Genomic DNA, 16,876 nt, shown 5'->3' with positions numbered 1-16,876 from the left:
CCGCCGCACAGGGGTGGCATTGGAGGAGGAGCGAAGAGAGCAATGTCGCGAGAGGCAGCGCCAGTAGGAACGTTGCGCGGCGAAGAGATAGCAGCGACTGACGCCGCTAGCGAGACAAGTCAACGTGGCGTTTCGGCTAGGGATGCACGTACCGTGATCCGCTAATGCAGAGCCGGCGCTGCGGAGGGGGGTACATGGCGCCAGGAGCGCGCGCAGCAATCGGAGCACGGCCGGTTTTGAGGGAGAGCGCGCGATCTTCGCTCTCCCTGATTGATTTATAGGAAGGGAAAGGCGCGGTCTCACTTGTTTTCTGTGGACACCTCACCCGCGCCGTAAGGTGGGAGTGAAAGTGGAAAGCGAGAAAGAGAAGCCGTAGTGGAGGCCTACGGAGTAATTTCGACCTCCTGGGGATCTTTAACGTGCGCTGACATCGCACAGCACACGGACGCCTCTTCGTTTCGCCTCCATTGAAACGCAGTCGCCGAGGTCGGGTTCGAACCCGGGTACTCCGGCACAGTAGTCGGGCGTCTTACAAGTTACCACTGCACCACCCCGGCGGGGCTCGCTCTCCCTCGGGTCGGGCCGTGCACGGAGGGAGAGGGGGGTACAAGCAGCGGTGGGGCAGGAGTGCGGTGGTGGTGGCGGTGGTGAAAACATTTACAGTCGTGCCCCGTTAATATGGACGACCCGAATTATGGACAGTTTTTCTGGGGACTAAACCTTTTAAATGTATTTATGCCTCGTTAATATGAAAACTCGCTGTCCGGACAATGGACAGGGGAAGAATGCACGCGCCCCACTTGGGCCCATGTATTTTTGTCTCGTTAATATGTACAGTGCTTGAAAAAAAGAATAGTAGTCCGAACGCAAGTTAAAGAAGGGCGCGCCGCCCGCGATCCTACGCGACAGCCGATACGGCGGGATGCCTGAACGAGTCCTGTGGGGTTGGAAAGAACCAAAGCCTGCGTGTCGCCGTACTAATGGCGATTTCCACTGGTCGCTACGGAGCACGTTTTCTTGCTCCGGGACGACGATTTCGATTTCCACTGGTCGACCAAGATAGGTTGCGCGTATTCCGCTGGTCGTTTGGGGCAGCTCGGGACGCTCCAGCTCGATCCGCCGACCGAAGTCGGATCTCGCCGGAAGTCCTAGTCGCTGACGCGGTCACTTCCGGATGCTGCTGGATTCTTTTGGCTGTTTTTGACCGTTTCAGCGACATCGGCAGAGGACGCTGGATGTCACCGTTTTTTGCGCGAATATGTCGAAATGCGTCAATCGAAAAACGTCTGCAGCGTTAAAAAAATGAGAAAGCAAGTTGTTGAGGGCCGCACTCCTGCCTATTTATCAATCGCAAACATTTTGGCGCTGGGATGCGGCTACAACTTTCGAAACCGGCTCAGCTTTACTTCCGCCGCGCGCTCTACACGTTCCGCTGGTCGACCAAGGCTGATTCGCTCTGTAGCGCTTTAGGTCGGCTCGGGCGCCCAGCTCCGATCGACCAGTGGAAATCGCCATAAGAAAGGGGGGGGGGGGGGGGGGCGAAAGCGGAGCGGAACGTAGGCTCCTCTCCGTCGCGGCGGCACCGGCGGAGGACACCCCACGACGGATGGAGCGGCGCGATGTTCAAACATAAAGGGCCGCCGGACGCCGTCAAACCTGTTCGGGCGGGGCTTCGCCGCTCCCACGTGACTCTACGTCAGAGCGCTTTTTTTTTTCTTCTGCAAGAAACAAAAAAAAAAAATACGGAGGGCGGCTGCCCTCTCTGCAGCGGTGGAAGTCGTGTGCTCCGCGTCTGTACGGGGAAAAAAAAATGAAACTTGCTGTCTCACGTGCTCTAGCAGCAGTTTGGAGCTAGAAAACGTTTTCATCTCAGAATAACAGCCTGGGGGGCGAGTTGGTGCATGATGGAAATGAACGGCGGCGCAACACGGAAACGGACACAGACAAGAAGGGGACACCACGTGCGCATGTGGTGTCCCCTTCTTGTCTGTGTCCGTTTCCGTGTTGCGCCGCCGTTCATTTCCATCAGTTTTCATCTCAGCTCACAACGCGTACTGCGCTAAAAAAATGAGTATAATTATAGCAAGCATGTATTAAACCGCAGAAAGTTATGCTCACTCCAATAAAATTATTCTTCGCAATGAGCACAATCACAGAAAACGTAATGAACTATTCTATCAATAAAAGAATTGTTCGCGACAACATGGCAAGATGGTTTTGATACAAGCATTAAAAAATCAAGTTAGAATGGCGCCGACTGAAATAATATTTCACGCAAATCTGTCGGAAGTCGAGGTTAGCTGTGACGTCCTGCATATTGCAAAATTAAATAAAATCGGCATTTTTTTGTCAGCCTCTTGTGCTTTGGTGCTTCAGTAGCTGTACGAAACTCCACGCAACTCAAGACTGCTATCAATATAAGCATTGTTCACCAGCAATGAAACGTTCCTGTCGATACCACCATTCGTAATATTAAGGTAGCGCTTAATATTTTGCTATCACCTGCAAGTGCAAGCAATGCGGCTTCAAAAGCGGTGGCTTCCTCTTGAAAGGGAATTCTCTGTCTTGCGGGGAGATTGCGACCTTTTCTTACATTTCTTTTCCCCATTCATATGCCTTTTCTTTACTTGCTTTCTTAGACCTCCTCCCCTTGACGAAGTTTTCTTGCCGCGCCACTTACCCGCTGCTTGCATTTTTTTCTCTCTCTCTCTCTCTCTCTCTTTTCTTTGTTCAGTTTTGTCCTCTGCTCCTTTCCTCACCTCGCCCATTACCTCTTCATTTCCCTTCTTCACCTGTGCGGCAGTCGTTTTGACTTCTTCTTTACTGCCTCGAACCTTGTTTGCCACTCCGTACTTGTTTTTGGTTCTGGTTGTGTCTATATAATGGCTCTTAGCTCAACTTGTGAGCCACATGCTTTACATGATTTCAATTTGTCAACAACCTGTTCTGCGTTTGGATCGACTTAAGTTGGCGAGAAAAACTACCAGATTAACTATTTGCAACGAGGTACCGTTTGCGTAGCTCCAAAATGAAAGGGAGTGAAATTCCAAATCTACTACTTGAAAATAGTGTTACCTCAGCATCTCAGATAAGAAAAAAAATTACCCGTCTCTTATATTCCGCTTTTAGTGTCGCGACTTCTCGCAGCAGTTCAGAGTTGGAACGCCTTCTTATGTCAGCCTCAGTACAAACACCGCACGTACTACGGAACAACAAATGGGTACGGATATATATCAAGCCAGTATCCAAGCTCAGCATAAATGCGCACATCTATAATATTATTCATGGCAGTCAGCGAAATCGAAGAAATCTATAGGAACATATATAATAACTCTGTCATCAATAAAGGAATGGGTCGCCAGAACTTGCAAAATTTCTTTTGATACACCCATTCGTTAAGTTTTGCAGGAGGTTATGTGTACCTGCGACACCCGGTGCATTGAAAAATGAAAAAAAAAAAAGAAAAAAGGAACACATCTGTTGTCTCTTTATCAGCGCGCGCTTCGCGGGGCACCAAACAGGAGGGCAACCCCCGCTTTTCTCTCTCTCTCTCTCTCTCTCTCTTTCTCTCCTCTCTCTCTCTCTCTGTGTTCACGCACCGCCGTCTGCATGCGAGCCCGCGATGGCCGCGCGGCCGCTCCGCCAGCGCTCGCTCGGTCGCGACACGCAAGACGTGACGTAGAGTCACGTGAGAGAAGCGAGCGCGCTCACTGGTCCGTCTTTCGTGGGGCGGAGTCCGCCGCTCGCCGGACCGGCGGCGCCTTGGAGCAAATCCCACGGCCGATTTCGGGAAAAGACCCCGAAAGGGGGGAACCAGGAGATTTCTGGGTGCAGCGGAAGTGCCGCCGGAGTCTGGCAAACAGCAACATGTGGTTGCAATAAATTCTGCTGAACGTGAACAGAGAGACCGGTAAAAGCGTAAGAAAGAAATGACAGGAAGAAGGACAAGTGCCTACAGTGGCGGTGGGAACTGAAGTTTTCTTTCCCAAAGCGCAATATGTGTTCCATGAAGCCGCTAACGCTTTTCGGTGAGAGATAAGACACACTCACAAAGTAGAGCGACAAAAGAAAGGCGACGTACGAACACGTAACCGGGACCGGGCGTCCCGTTTTGGACGCGCTTCCCTCTGATGCTCCTGGTTTTCGTCCCTGTGCACTGCCGAACTGCCAAACTTTGCACACTAGGCTGTCCGTATGTCGGCTTCGCTTCGAGTCAACGATGCGGCCTTGACAAGGTCTGAGCCCATCGTAGTTGGCTAGCCGTCGTTCTAAACTGTACTTCAGCTTGCAGTGTTTGTTTTATGGGAACACATAAAAACGGCGCCAAGAAGATGGGATGTTCGATAGCCCTCTGCATAGCAGCTTGCCAACTTGACTCCCTTGCTTCCTTACAGAAACAGTACAAGGAAAAAAAGAAAGAATCGGAACGGAAAGGCAGAAAGGTTAACTAGGCAAAAAAGTGCGCAGCATTAGGAGCCTGTAGCCCCCAACTTGAGTCTGGCTTTTGGCAAGGCGGGAGTTAAACGCAAAAGAACAGAGCTGAACGTACACGAAGAAATCTGTGAATACAAGCGGCAAAAGCCATCTCAGTCAATCCAAGCTGCGAGGGACTAGTATCGACAGCTCAGCTGTTTCCTCGCCTCAGGAGAATCTCAAGCAGCTACTTAGCGGCTAATTTGCTCAGTGAAGAGGCCATTTTGGAAGTGGCGGTGAGTAGAGAATTAGACGCTGATTCATCGGCCAGTGAGGAGTTCGTGCTCGAAAGTTCGACCAACACAAAGCCCAACATCACGGGTGTCATGGTAAGCAAGTCGCTTCAGACTGCACTAAAATATTTTAAGACAACAATGACAAGGACAATGCACTCAAAATTGCCGGTCTTCTGTGGAATTTTGAGTCCAGTGCGCACCGTTATGTACAAAAGCAGTCGTTAATTACAATTCTCTTTTCTCAATAAAATCTTTTTTGTTTTTATTCATGACTCGTTATTATGGATGACTCGCTTTATGGACAGTTTTGGTCGGAAACCAAAGTGTACATATTAACGAGGCACGACTGTATTATAATACATATAGGTATATACACTAGGTGGGATGCCTAGACAGGCACTCCATTGGCATTTGCCGCAGCCCGGGCGCGGTGCGTTAAGACCTTTTGGGCCTCTAGGGTGCAGCAGCCGGACAGGGTCGCCTCCCAGTTCTCTCGGGTGGGGTTGGGGATAGGCGGCAAAGATGGGTTTTTCTGGCAGGCCCACACCATGCGGTAGGTGTCAGACACCTCCCCACAGTGCGAACACAGCCCGTCGAATTGCGGATCAAAATGTTTTAGAGTAGCCGGGCACAGCATTGTATTGGTGAGCAGGCGCAGGAGCACCCGCTCGTTAGCCTTCCCCAGCCCTTTGCACGGGGTGGGAAGAGTTTGGTGCGTAGATCTGTAATATTCACATATTTCTTTAAATTTGTAAACTGGGCTGAAATCAAAATCCTGGTCCGCGTCGGGTCTCGTGGGAAATGCCCGGAGAGAAAGCGCGCGGGCGGCGGCGTCGGCTGCCTCATTCCCTTGGAGACCTTGGTGACCTGGAGCCCAAACGAGAGATCGGTACGCGGGATCCGAATCTGGACTGCAACTTTGTATATGCGGTAAGCTAAGGGAGCAGTCCACCCTTGCTGGACGTTCCGACAAGCTCCTCGCGAGTCGGTTATGATGTATTTGGAGGAGGAGTCAGAGGCTGCGAGGGCGATGGCAACCTCTTCTGCGTGTGTTGGTGACTGGGCCTTGGACGTAAGGCCATCTACTGTTTTGCCCTTGTGGATGACTGCGGCTGTGTACCAACCCCTAGGGTTTGGGCCGGAGACGTCCACATAGAAAACTCCTGGTTTGCTTCCATAATGGCGGTCCAAGGCTTCCGCCCGCGCCAGGCGTCGACCATTATGGTCCTCTTTGGACATGTTGGCGGGGAGAGGCCGCACATGGAGGGCGCGTCTCCATTTTTCGGGAATGCGACATTTCTCCTCTGTGAGTTGGGTGTGTTGGATGTGAAGTCGGGCAAGAAGACGGCGACCAGACTCTGTCTTTGTTAGACGCGTGTACTGATTGGTGCGCAGCAACCGGAAGGGGAGGTTACACGCAAGGGCGCGCTGCCCCGGCTGCGGTTACGATGGGCAACGGCGAGGACGACGCAGAAACGGGCGCAGCATGCCAGCGCAACGAATGTTAACCAGTCTTCGGGCACGTTTGCTAAGGGAAGAATTGTGTTATAGCAGAAGGAAATGTCCTGCAGTGGTAAACCAAGTAGTTGTAATGCAGTCTGTTCGAAATTGAATCAAACAAGAAGCAGGCCTTAAGTTGGTGACTGAATGTCATGCATGCGCCTCCTCTATTGGCGTATTTGATTTTCCCCCTCCAGACATGGTTTATCAATGACGGAATCAAAGTTTTAATTTCTCCTTGGCAGTTACTTGTGGGATAGTGATAAGCAAGTAAACAAATTAACGGTACTTCAATCAGCTTTGTGTACAGATAACAAACAGGCAGTGAGCGAAAGGGAATCAAAACCTTCCAGCGGACGGCCTTAGGTCTCATCGAGGCCCATAGGCAAGATAGGTTCAGCACAAGGCAATAAGGATTGAGAGAGGTCTAGCGTGCGGAGGAAGCCTGAAATGGGTACGACTCTAGCGGGCTTAAAGATCCGGAAACGTCGGCTGAAGACTGCGAAGGGAGCACAAGATAATGAATGAGTAATATTCAAGGTATTCTGCTGAAACAACGCTTTGAAAGAGACGGGAACATGCAAAAAGGAAGAATTTCTTGGGCAAATTGGGAAGGTGATCGGAGAATAATTGAGGAGTTTTGCTCTGAAATGAGCCAAACCCAGGATATAAGCGCATTAATATTTCTTTTGGCAAAAGGTGCCTTCCCGACAGTTACAAGACCCCTGGCAAGATCCAAATAATGAGTCAGATCCGGGCAAAATGCGGGGAAACGGCAGGCCCGGATTGTCAGCAAACACGGTCGGATCAGCAGAGGATTACACCGAAGGGCTCGCCGTGTTTACTTTCGGTCGGACAGGATAAGCTGCGGGACCTGTTCAAGACAGCGATGGCGTCATGCCTGGCAAGAGGGGGCGATTGCTGCCAGATGCTTGCTCCCCGGTACTATCTGCAGATTGCCCTCTGCGCGGTGCCAGAATGGGAAGGTTCTGCGATTCCGTTCTGGCCAATGTGTGAGTGAAGAGCAGTGGTCGATAGAGGGTCGCTTTCCAGCCGTGAATTGAAGCGGTTGAAAAAGCATGTTTTGGGCTTTCTCTGTACAGCCGTCCACCGACACGAATGACGGAACGCGTGGACTGCTGTCAGCGCCACAAAGTGATAGTTATCGGTGCGAGGTAGCTCTCGGTAAGTTTACGGCTCGCTTTGACTGCTGCTTTACTTGCAGTACCAGATCGTCGCGAGGACAGTGCGCTCGTCACGGGGATGTTTCTGCGCTTTTTGCTCGCCGATGCAGCAGCCCCGGCAACGCTCTTAGCAGTTTTCTTATAGCAGCTCTATGCGAGCTTGATTGAAATGCTGCCGAGAGATGCACAAAACGTTTGGTATGAGATTAATCATTTACTTTAGGAAATAGTTTTGTTAACATGTAGTTTTTGAGTCTCTCTATGAATTAGTTGCACGCATACTCTCTCAAAGAGTCTGGGCGTATAAGGGGGACGGTCTTCCGCCCCGCTCCTACTCCGACTCGCTAGCGACCCGCGGAGGAGGACGGGGAATACTCCAATGCTATTTATTGCACTTGCAAATAATACAGAACATGCCGACTAGCTATACATCAACAAGGTTTTCCTTGGAGGGGCAACGCTACGTAAGAAGGACTTTTGACTCACCGGCTGGGGAATGGGGGTGCGATTTCGGCGGCGAGCATTTGAACGCGCCGTGAATATGGCGGTCGGGATCTCCCGTGCGCGCCGCAGCGCTTGGTTTCCAGCGGAGCGTAGAGGAACTACAAAACCTACGCGCATCCGCGCCCGCGCTACGCGCGACTGTCTGCGGAGGCTGCGCAGCCCGCTCGCTCGGGAGCGCGTGCTACAGGCAGCCGCACGTGCACGCGGAGCGGGAGAAGGAGAGTGAGGACGAGGGGGGATGGTCGTGCGTCTGTGCGCGCAAAGCCGGCGCTCTTTGCCAATGGTGTTTCTTACTTTTGCTTTTTTCTGTGCCCCGGCTGACATAGAGGCTGGCTGGAGGCACGCTTTTTATCGGTGCTTTCGAAAGTGAGAAATTATGATTAATTGATCGCCGCGGACATTGTTTTCAAAGAGCGCTTGTTGGCAGGCTCAGACAAAAAAAAACGCGAATTCGGTACTCGAAGGCAGAGGCAAGCGACAGGTATTTTGAAGGACTTGAGGCGGCACCTCTTGATGTCTCTCCCACGTTGTTCAGAGAATGAAGGCTCCAGCCTTCTCGTTGAGAATTGATACGCATGTACACAGCGACGTGCTCCGGGCGCTGGTTGGGGAGCTTCCTTTCCATTTGTGACTGCTCACTTGAAAGGGGCCTACTCTTTGGGGACAGACGTTTTAGGCGATGCTGCCGGCGCCGTGGTGCCTGCTTTCGGCGCGTTTAGGACGCGTTCCCTACAAAGGCACAAAGCATGCCGCCTTACCCTTTGGTTCCTGCTGACAGCGGTCAGGGGGAGTTCGCTGCTGTGGCGCTGCCATCCGAAATCAATGACTTATCTACCTTTAACGATGAGAGGTTTCTTAACGACCTGGATCACTGACGAGAAGCCGAGGCATGCCATTTTTTTTCGGCAGTTTCCTCTCTCCGCGAGACGAAGAGCGAGGAAATGCCTGACGACTTTTCATGCAGGCGGGGACATCTCTCCAAGTAAACCTTTGTCTTCTTAATTCCACAGCTACGCTGTGCAATTCCTAGTTCAGTTATCTCCTCTAGCGAATGCGCAGTTTTGAGCTCCCGAAGCAGGATCGCGTATGAGGATAGGACGATATGTGTTTTCCCTTTACAAGCGCCGAGTGATGGCATTGATGACATATATCTGTTTCTTGAGGCCGACTTGGTTCTGCGATGGCTGCTGCGGCACCGCCAGTTACAAACAGAGGTGCGAGATACGAGCGCTACGAGATACCTAAAAAAAAAAACCGACAACCATCGTTTCAACACGAAAGAGAGAAAAACACTTTCACGAGTTTTGCGAAAAAGCGCGCCGTCACTTTTTCATTCGTTTTTTTTTTCTTGCTCCCTTTGTTGGAGCGCGACGGCGGCCAGAATGCGGCCGGAGGAGGAGAGAAACAACCGAGCGCGCGCGCGCAAACACGTGCTGGAAAGCAGCGCGGAGCAGACGGCAGCATGCTTTTCTATGCGGCGGGGAGCAGACGACGCGGCCGCACTGCGCGGAGGTTTTGACGGGATCTCCATGGAGGGCGCTGACGCACAGAGCGGCGCAGCGCCCCCTGGCCTAGGTTTTCTATAGGGGAGAAACCCCGCACCTCCACCACTTGTGAAAGAAGGCTAGGTTGAGACGGCAAGGTCGTGACGGCAAGGCCAGCGATGCCTTGTCTAGCGTTTTAATCCGATGACAAAACCCAGGCGCGTGCCGGAGCCGGCGCCACGGGACGATGATGATGGTATGTACAAATGAAAGAGGAAGATCATGGCATGTACAAATTAAAGAACATCCACGGAAGGCTCACAATATTATTGGTTAAATATGGCAGTCATACTCCAAAACGTGGGTGATTTAAGCGATGTCGTGTGGAAGGCCATTCCAGTCAGTCTACGGCTGAGCGAGGAAAGAAACTTATGGAACAAACATATTATGTGGTTAACCTTACTGGCAGCACTAGCTATTTTTTGCCCTGGGTACGACAGAAGCGCACGTGAACAGGATTCGCAAGGGGCGCCAATTTCTGGCTAAAGGACGCATCGGCAAGCGAAAAAGCAGTCAAAGCGATCACCAGCTATCGGCTTCAAATGTGTCCGTTCAAAACTCGTTGCACCTCTTCAAAAGCGATTCCTTACATCCACAGAGCAGGAATAAGGGGGGTCGCATTCATCTTGCCTAAAAGAAGAACGCATATAGGAAACGACACTGGTCGAATGCAAACAACAGGGGGCACAAACGATGCCATTTAATGTAACTATTTAGGGTGGGGTCAACTGTTTTGTGGATGGCCTAGCTGCGCCAAATTTGGATACTTATTTTGGTTCAGGCAGAGATGAATTTTTGGCCTACCCGGCCGAAATTTCGCCGATGGCTAAATTTGCGTGCCGCAGTCCATTACACTTGGATATAATTTTTTCGTTTGGCCGAGGTCAAGTTTCGGGTACCACGAGTGACCACTGAACCAGGAGTGGTCCATTATATCAATTTTGGTCCAATTAACATAACCAACGCGTTGGGATTCCACCGCTTTCGATACTCACGACAGCGGGTGTCTGTCCAAGAGTTGAGAAACGCCTTGTAGTACTAAGTAGAGATGTGGTTTGGGCAAAGGCTGAAAAGATTACGCGCTGAGGCATTTCAAGTTCAGCCTCACTAGGTATGTTATCTAGCATGTTCCAACTTACAGTAAACCTTGATCATATCTGTAAAATAAATTGTTGCCGACTTTGCCCAAAGTCCGCGGATCGAAGCGTTTCGATGGTGTGAAAATAAAACGGCCTGCATTAGAGACGTGTTAGCCTGTCTTTCGTTAGCCAGAAATTATTTTCCAGGGGGGCTACCTATCACCATCCTCTCAACTGTCTGCCAGGTATTGTTTCAGACCAAAATTAATTTAAATGCACAATTGAAAACTGATCATAGCCAGTTTTCCAGCCATGCAGTTAGCATTAGTTCGAATACGTAATCTTCCTGACGGACCCGCAGGTAAAATGGTTGCCTGCGCTCTCTCCAGAGTGCTTATAACTTTGATTATAATACAGCATCTGCACTCTAACAAACTGTAGTGTTACGAACAGACGAGGACTCTCAGCAGACCACTTCGACAGACTTTCCACCGGAGCATTCATAGCGGCTAAAAACAACCGAGATTCAATGCGAAGAGGCCCGAGATGGAGAAAGACAGCGCGGCGTGAGAAGATCGAGTTTGGCCTGCGGAGGCTGCGCATGTGGCGTCACGCTCCCTCCTAGCTTTTATTTTTTTCGTTTTTTTTTTTTCTCCAAGCATTCCACCTCTGCGTGTTTTGTCAGCCTGTCTGATAGTGTGGCTTCTTGTCCTTTGTATAGTCCAATGAACGATTTCAAAAAACTTAATGCACCTTTCGCCTTTTTATTCCCGCCGAAATCTCTTTTTGAGCGTGAAAAGACATACTGGAGACAAAGTGCAGGTTGATTTCCGGCTCTGGGGGTTGTTTTGGTCTGCAGTGTATGACAGTACGCAAAAATTTCGTGGGGGGCTGAAGCCCCATAAGCCCTCCCCCTGGCTACGCCTCTGAACCCCACGTAACTACCAAGTACCCTAAATAAGAGACAACAAAATTACCTTTCTCGATAGCAATGCTGAGCTTTCAGCTATGTTAGTTTCTATGAGATTTCATAAACCGTACTGGTTTGAGATTTTTTTTTTCTGATCCAACTTCTAGTACATTAAAGAGAATTGGCGTGTGGCAATTCGTCGCATTCAATAGGCGATGTTTGGAGAGAAATCTCTGCAGACGTCCCGGATGCATCAGTCATTAAGCAAGAAAGCTGACTCGTGTAATGCGTTTATCAAAACAAACCGAACAAATGAAGAGCACTGAGAAACTTTAAATAGTTGCCGTTCTTGTCGGTAAATATTCCTCATGTTTTATTTCAAGAGAAGATTTTCCCAACTTTGCAGCCAGCGGCGAAGACGAAATGTGGGCACGGCGTCCCTTGACTAACAGCGATTGGCGAAAATTCTCCTGTTTTCACATTTTCATAATCAGCACACCATTTCAGAACATCATCCAACACAGAGTACGTAAAACTGCCAGATGAAGTCCTGAACATTTTTGACAGCTTGAAAATGCTCTTTTTACAGCAGAAAGTTTACAAAAGCTATCTGTATAGAAAATAGGCGTTGTCGTGTAAGGGTGCCCTTTGCTACGTTTCCTGCGTTTTATTCAGTCTCAAGTAACGTATCACAGCATGTTTATTACTTATCATTATTTAAATTTTCCGGCAATCTTTTAATTATGAAATTATGGTTTTAAACTAAGAACTTAGCTAGAATTCAATTACTGTTTTATGCAATCAGTAAACACCTTTAAATCCACAGCATCGCGGCAAACAGACGAGCAACGGAAGCTTTCAACGTCCTGCAATAAGGGGCTCTAACGCTTTAATAAGTCCCTTTCGGCTGCTTTTAAAAGGCAAATAAAAGCCACGAGATATTACCGCAAGCATGGTTCAAATATTCGGACCTGGCCACCCAGGAAGCACTAATTCCAGGGGACACTGAACATTTTAGTTGATATGCCACTTCCACAATTGTAAATAACGAGTTTTAACACTTGAGCGGGAATCCCCGTGAAGGTTTTTAAAAATGGGACTTACAGGCGTTGAAGGTTGACCATAGTGGCGAAGAGCAAGTCCGGCAAACTCGTCAGCTTGTTGTTGTTAAGGCGCCTGCAATAGAAATAAAACAGCTTGGAACAAATGACCAAAGCAGGTTGCCGCTGAAATGATATATGACACGCCGTTTTCGAAAGCAATTAGGCGCCCTTCCAAATAGTGATCAGCTGGAAAGTAATTCGTACAGGCAGTCTTTCGGATGTTTCCTCAAGACAAAAAAAAAATGGCTTGAATGGAGAGAAATCTGCGCTGCCCAACAAACGGTAAAGCGGATGTGTGTGTGCCCAGCATGGGTGCTCAAGGCCTTCCGCTGCAGCGCCACAGATAGTCTCGGAAATCCCCTGCACTTATTTTGCAATGCTAGTCCAGCCGCAGTACATGTTAAGGCTTAATCCAGACAGAATTGACCCGATGTTTCGATGGAGGCGGAAAGCAAGGCTGTACGATGCCAGTTAGGGTGGTCGAAATTGCCGAACTGCGGCATCTCTCAAATCCTGCTTTGGGACTCCACAAACCAAACAGGCTTGAATGCGACGCTCTGAGGCCCATGCAAATGATGTTGAGAGTCAGGTAATGCGGGGTGATAACTTTGAAAAAATTGGCAGCTCGGCTACGCGAGGATATACGTAGCGAGAGCCTCTGGTTTTGGCCTATTGTTGAGCTTATATTGATTAGCAATGAAGAGACATTGGTCGTCACACATGATTTATTTTATTTCATGCACAGAAAGAAAGACGTGATCAGTATAGTAACACGCGGCCGTCTCGATTGAAAGGGCATATTCTCTTTGATATCTATGGCAGTGTGGTTGGGATGAAAGTTTCTCACTCCGGCTCTCTTATTAGGCTCAAGACGTCATCCGCTTCATCTTCTCCATCTGAGCTGTTCTTCTCTTGCTGGGTCTATTTCTCTGCTGAATGTCCAGGCGATGGATGTCCATACTCTCCATGCGAAACTCCATGTCTGTCAGTTGTGTGCATAGCTCCTCCACAGGTCGCAAACTAGAACAACTGTTTTGTGGCTATAATTTGCACTTGGACTGCGATTCCGTCTACGTACAACTGCGTGCTGCTGCTTTTGGCGCACGACTGCAAATTCCACCGTCTTGCAACAGAATGGACCTTTCCTGTAAGAATTCGGTGTCATGCTAGCATTTAAATTAACCGAGGCCGCGGGCAACGTTCTTAAATAGAGACAGTTGAACAACAGTGCGGTGCGCAGTGGACCAAAACAATCGCCGGTCCAGCGTGAGTTGATCACAAAGCGACCACAGCGCCCCCCTGCTGCGGTAGATAGGTGAGGCCATGGTGCTAATACAAAGGCAAAATTTTTTAAAACACTACTAACCTTCTTTTAGCGATGCAACGGATAATAAAATTTGTGTTTGCGTTTTTAAACCCACTTTTGTACGCATATGACAGCCATCGCGTCTACTGACGCGTCTGAAGCAAGGAGGTTGCAGACGTGGCTCAAGCGGGTCGTCTGCTACCTGCCTGCTTGAGATACGTGTGCAAACGTGGTGGAGTTTCATGCATACAATCACGTGTTTAAAAACGTAAACACAGTTTTATTTTTTGTTGCATTGCTGAAAGATGGTTAGCAGTTTTTTGAAATTTCCGCCTGTGTATTAGCTCAATGGCCTCACCCATCTACCGCAGCAGTGGAGAGGGGCGCTGCGGCAGCTTTGTGATCAACTCACGCTGGCGCAGCGCGGCGCGCCAGCAGAGTTTTCCAACTGTCTATATCTAGTAACCACGAAATTTAACCTCGTCGTAACCAAGATGCAATCAGCTTTCTTTTCTCTGCATCTTACACTACCCCAAGGGCCGTTGTTTATTCTAAGCACTTGTATAAATAAAATGTCTAAGTGAAGAAAGCAAGTACAGATGAGCGCATTTGCCCAAGGCAACATAAAAGAAGGAAAAAAAGGCAGGTTTAAGCATGAATTACAGGCCCGTATAGACGACCTTGAGGACCGCTCTCGCCGCAACAATTTAATCTTACGAGGTATACCCGCCGATCGTGAAACCTGGGAAGAAACGGAAAGCAAGGTGTCCGCCGCCTTTTCAAATGCCTTTGACAGTGAAATTTCCCGATTCGTTCATAGAGCGTGCTCACCGCATAGGCTCATTTTCAGTGGACAGGTGTCGGCCCATAGTTGTCCGTTTCCTTTCGTTTAAAGTTCGTTCTTTGATACTGGCCTCGCGATCTAAACTTAAATCTGACGACATTTCCGTGTCGGAAGATTTTTCGCCAGCCACCCGAAAAGCGCGCCAGCAGCTTACTGATTTCTCCAACAGCCTGCCGCAATCACATAAGTTCCAAGTGCGTCATAACAAACTTTACGTTAACAACAAATGCTGCATGTGTGACCGCATCACCAACATCAAACTGATAAAGAACTTGCCAGTTGAATCATCACATGAACACACACCTCAGCTAGCCACAGCTGATGCCGAACATTCCGATAGCATCACGTAAGGGGACAACCCAGATATTAGGGAGTTTTAGAATAGGAAAACCCAAGCCTTGGGGCCCCCAAGAAAATAACGTGCCATGGCGCAACGTTCGAGCCGACCGGCGAGTTTTAGAATAGGGCTCTTCCCGACGCAGCGGAGCGGGCTTGCGTTTGTCGATTGCAGCGCCCAGGCGGTAAACCATGAAAAGCATATAAATATATAAAAGCCAACAACGCTATTTTATTAAACAGAAACTGCTGTCATTGTACAAAGCTATCTTAAAAATACCAGTTATATAAACTGTTTTCTTCAGACAAGACGAAATCGGCCAACCTTAACCAATCCAGGCTGAGCCGGGAAACCTCATTTGAACCTTCCGCGCTTTCCGACGCCTGGTCCCCATGGCAACCAAACGAGGCGAACTTGCTAAGCCTAGCAGCTCGGTGAATCCGGAAGCAATCAGAAAATATGCGGCGCTTTATCGCTTAAATTTGGTGGTGCGGGCATCATGAGACATAGCACGAGCTTCGTTGGCCTTTCGTTTGCCGTGAACGGTAACGACGAATGTGTGCCGAGGCGAGCGGCCGCCGCTTGGCCGGACGCCGCCGTTTTCCCCGACCCTATCCGGCGATAGGGTCCACGCTATTTCGCCGAGATAGGGTGACCATCGTCCGCTGACCCAAAAACCCAAAGTCCGAATGGGTTCTGCGCATGCGCACTCGCGCCCCGCTATTACCCTATCCCCCTAACCAATAGGGTCCCCCTATTCTAAAACTCCCTATTATTGCGCTCACCGAAAGCTGGCTTGATTCTGATATTGCTGCGACAGCACATCACGTCAGGGTGGTGGCGTATTACTAGCTGTTTCTAAATAATCCCTCGCGATGGACATGCATAGAACACGTGTATGCTATCGCCCTCCTTCTATCATCGATGTAATAAATGATCTTTCTACATGTCACCCAAAGGCGCCTATTTTCTTACTGGGTGAACTTTCCCAACATATCTTGGTCTTCCCAAGAGTCCAATTTTTAGTCTAAGCACCGACTTTATAAACCTTTGTTCCACTTTTTCATTTTTCCAACTAGCATCTCAACTGACAAGAATTACCAACACTACACCTAACATCCTTGATTTGATACTGACCACACATCCCAATATTGCCTCAAAAATTACGTACCTGCCTGGACTCAGTGACCACTTATCGCTCTCATTTGCGTACATACTTCACCAGCTCGCAAGATAACAAAACAGATCCGTACCTATAAAAAAAAAGCTAATTTTCCGGCTATTATCCCGAAACTCGCTGATTTTCTCCCATTTTTTTCCGTGGGCTTTGATAACAGCTCTGTTGAAACTAACTGGAATCTCTTACTAAAATCGTTGACCTGATAAATACTTATATTCCGTTACGGTCTATATCTTCCCACTCAAAAGCTCCGTGGTATAACTCATACTTAAAACGGCTGTCAAATAGGAAAACGCGCTTCTACCGAACTGCCAAAAGGTCCGGCAGTCAAGAAAAATGGGAGGCGTATTACGGGGCTACCCATGCTTACGTCATCATCATCAGCCTGACTATACCCACAGCAGGGCGGAGGCTTCTCCCATATTTCTCCACTTAACCCGGTTCTGTGCTAGCTGCATCCACTTGACCCCTGCGAACTTCTTAACCTCTTCTGCCCACCTAACTTTCTGCCGCCCCCTGCTACGCTTTCCTTCCCTGAATCCAGTTTGTTACCCTAAGCGACCATCGGTTATCCTCTCTTCGCACTACATGTCCTGCCCATGCCCATTTCTTCTTAATTTCCACTAGAATGTCGGTAACATGAGTTATTTCTCTGACCCACTCTGCACGCTTCCTA

The 16,876-nt window shown here is 49.2% G+C and overlaps 1 protein-coding gene across 1 annotated transcript in view; it reads right to left on the bottom strand.

The window, feature by feature from the left end:
• The window catches only part of sli (slit guidance ligand), a 793,209-nt gene that overhangs the window by 530,835 nt on the left and 245,498 nt on the right, over nt 1-16,876 (bottom strand). Inside the window, exon 4 of the mRNA XM_084583167.1 lies at nt 12,535-12,606. Within this exon, the coding sequence (XP_084439293.1) occupies nt 12,535-12,606 (72 nt within the window). The remainder of the gene's footprint in view (nt 1-12,534; nt 12,607-16,876) is intronic.

Source organism: Amblyomma maculatum, chromosome 1 (genome assembly GCF_055883805.1).
Source record: "Amblyomma maculatum isolate TAMU_Amacu chromosome 1, ASM5588380v1, whole genome shotgun sequence".
Lineage (NCBI taxonomy): Eukaryota > Metazoa > Arthropoda > Arachnida > Ixodida > Ixodidae > Amblyomma > Amblyomma maculatum.
This window is presented reverse-complemented; position numbering and strand designations above follow the sequence as displayed.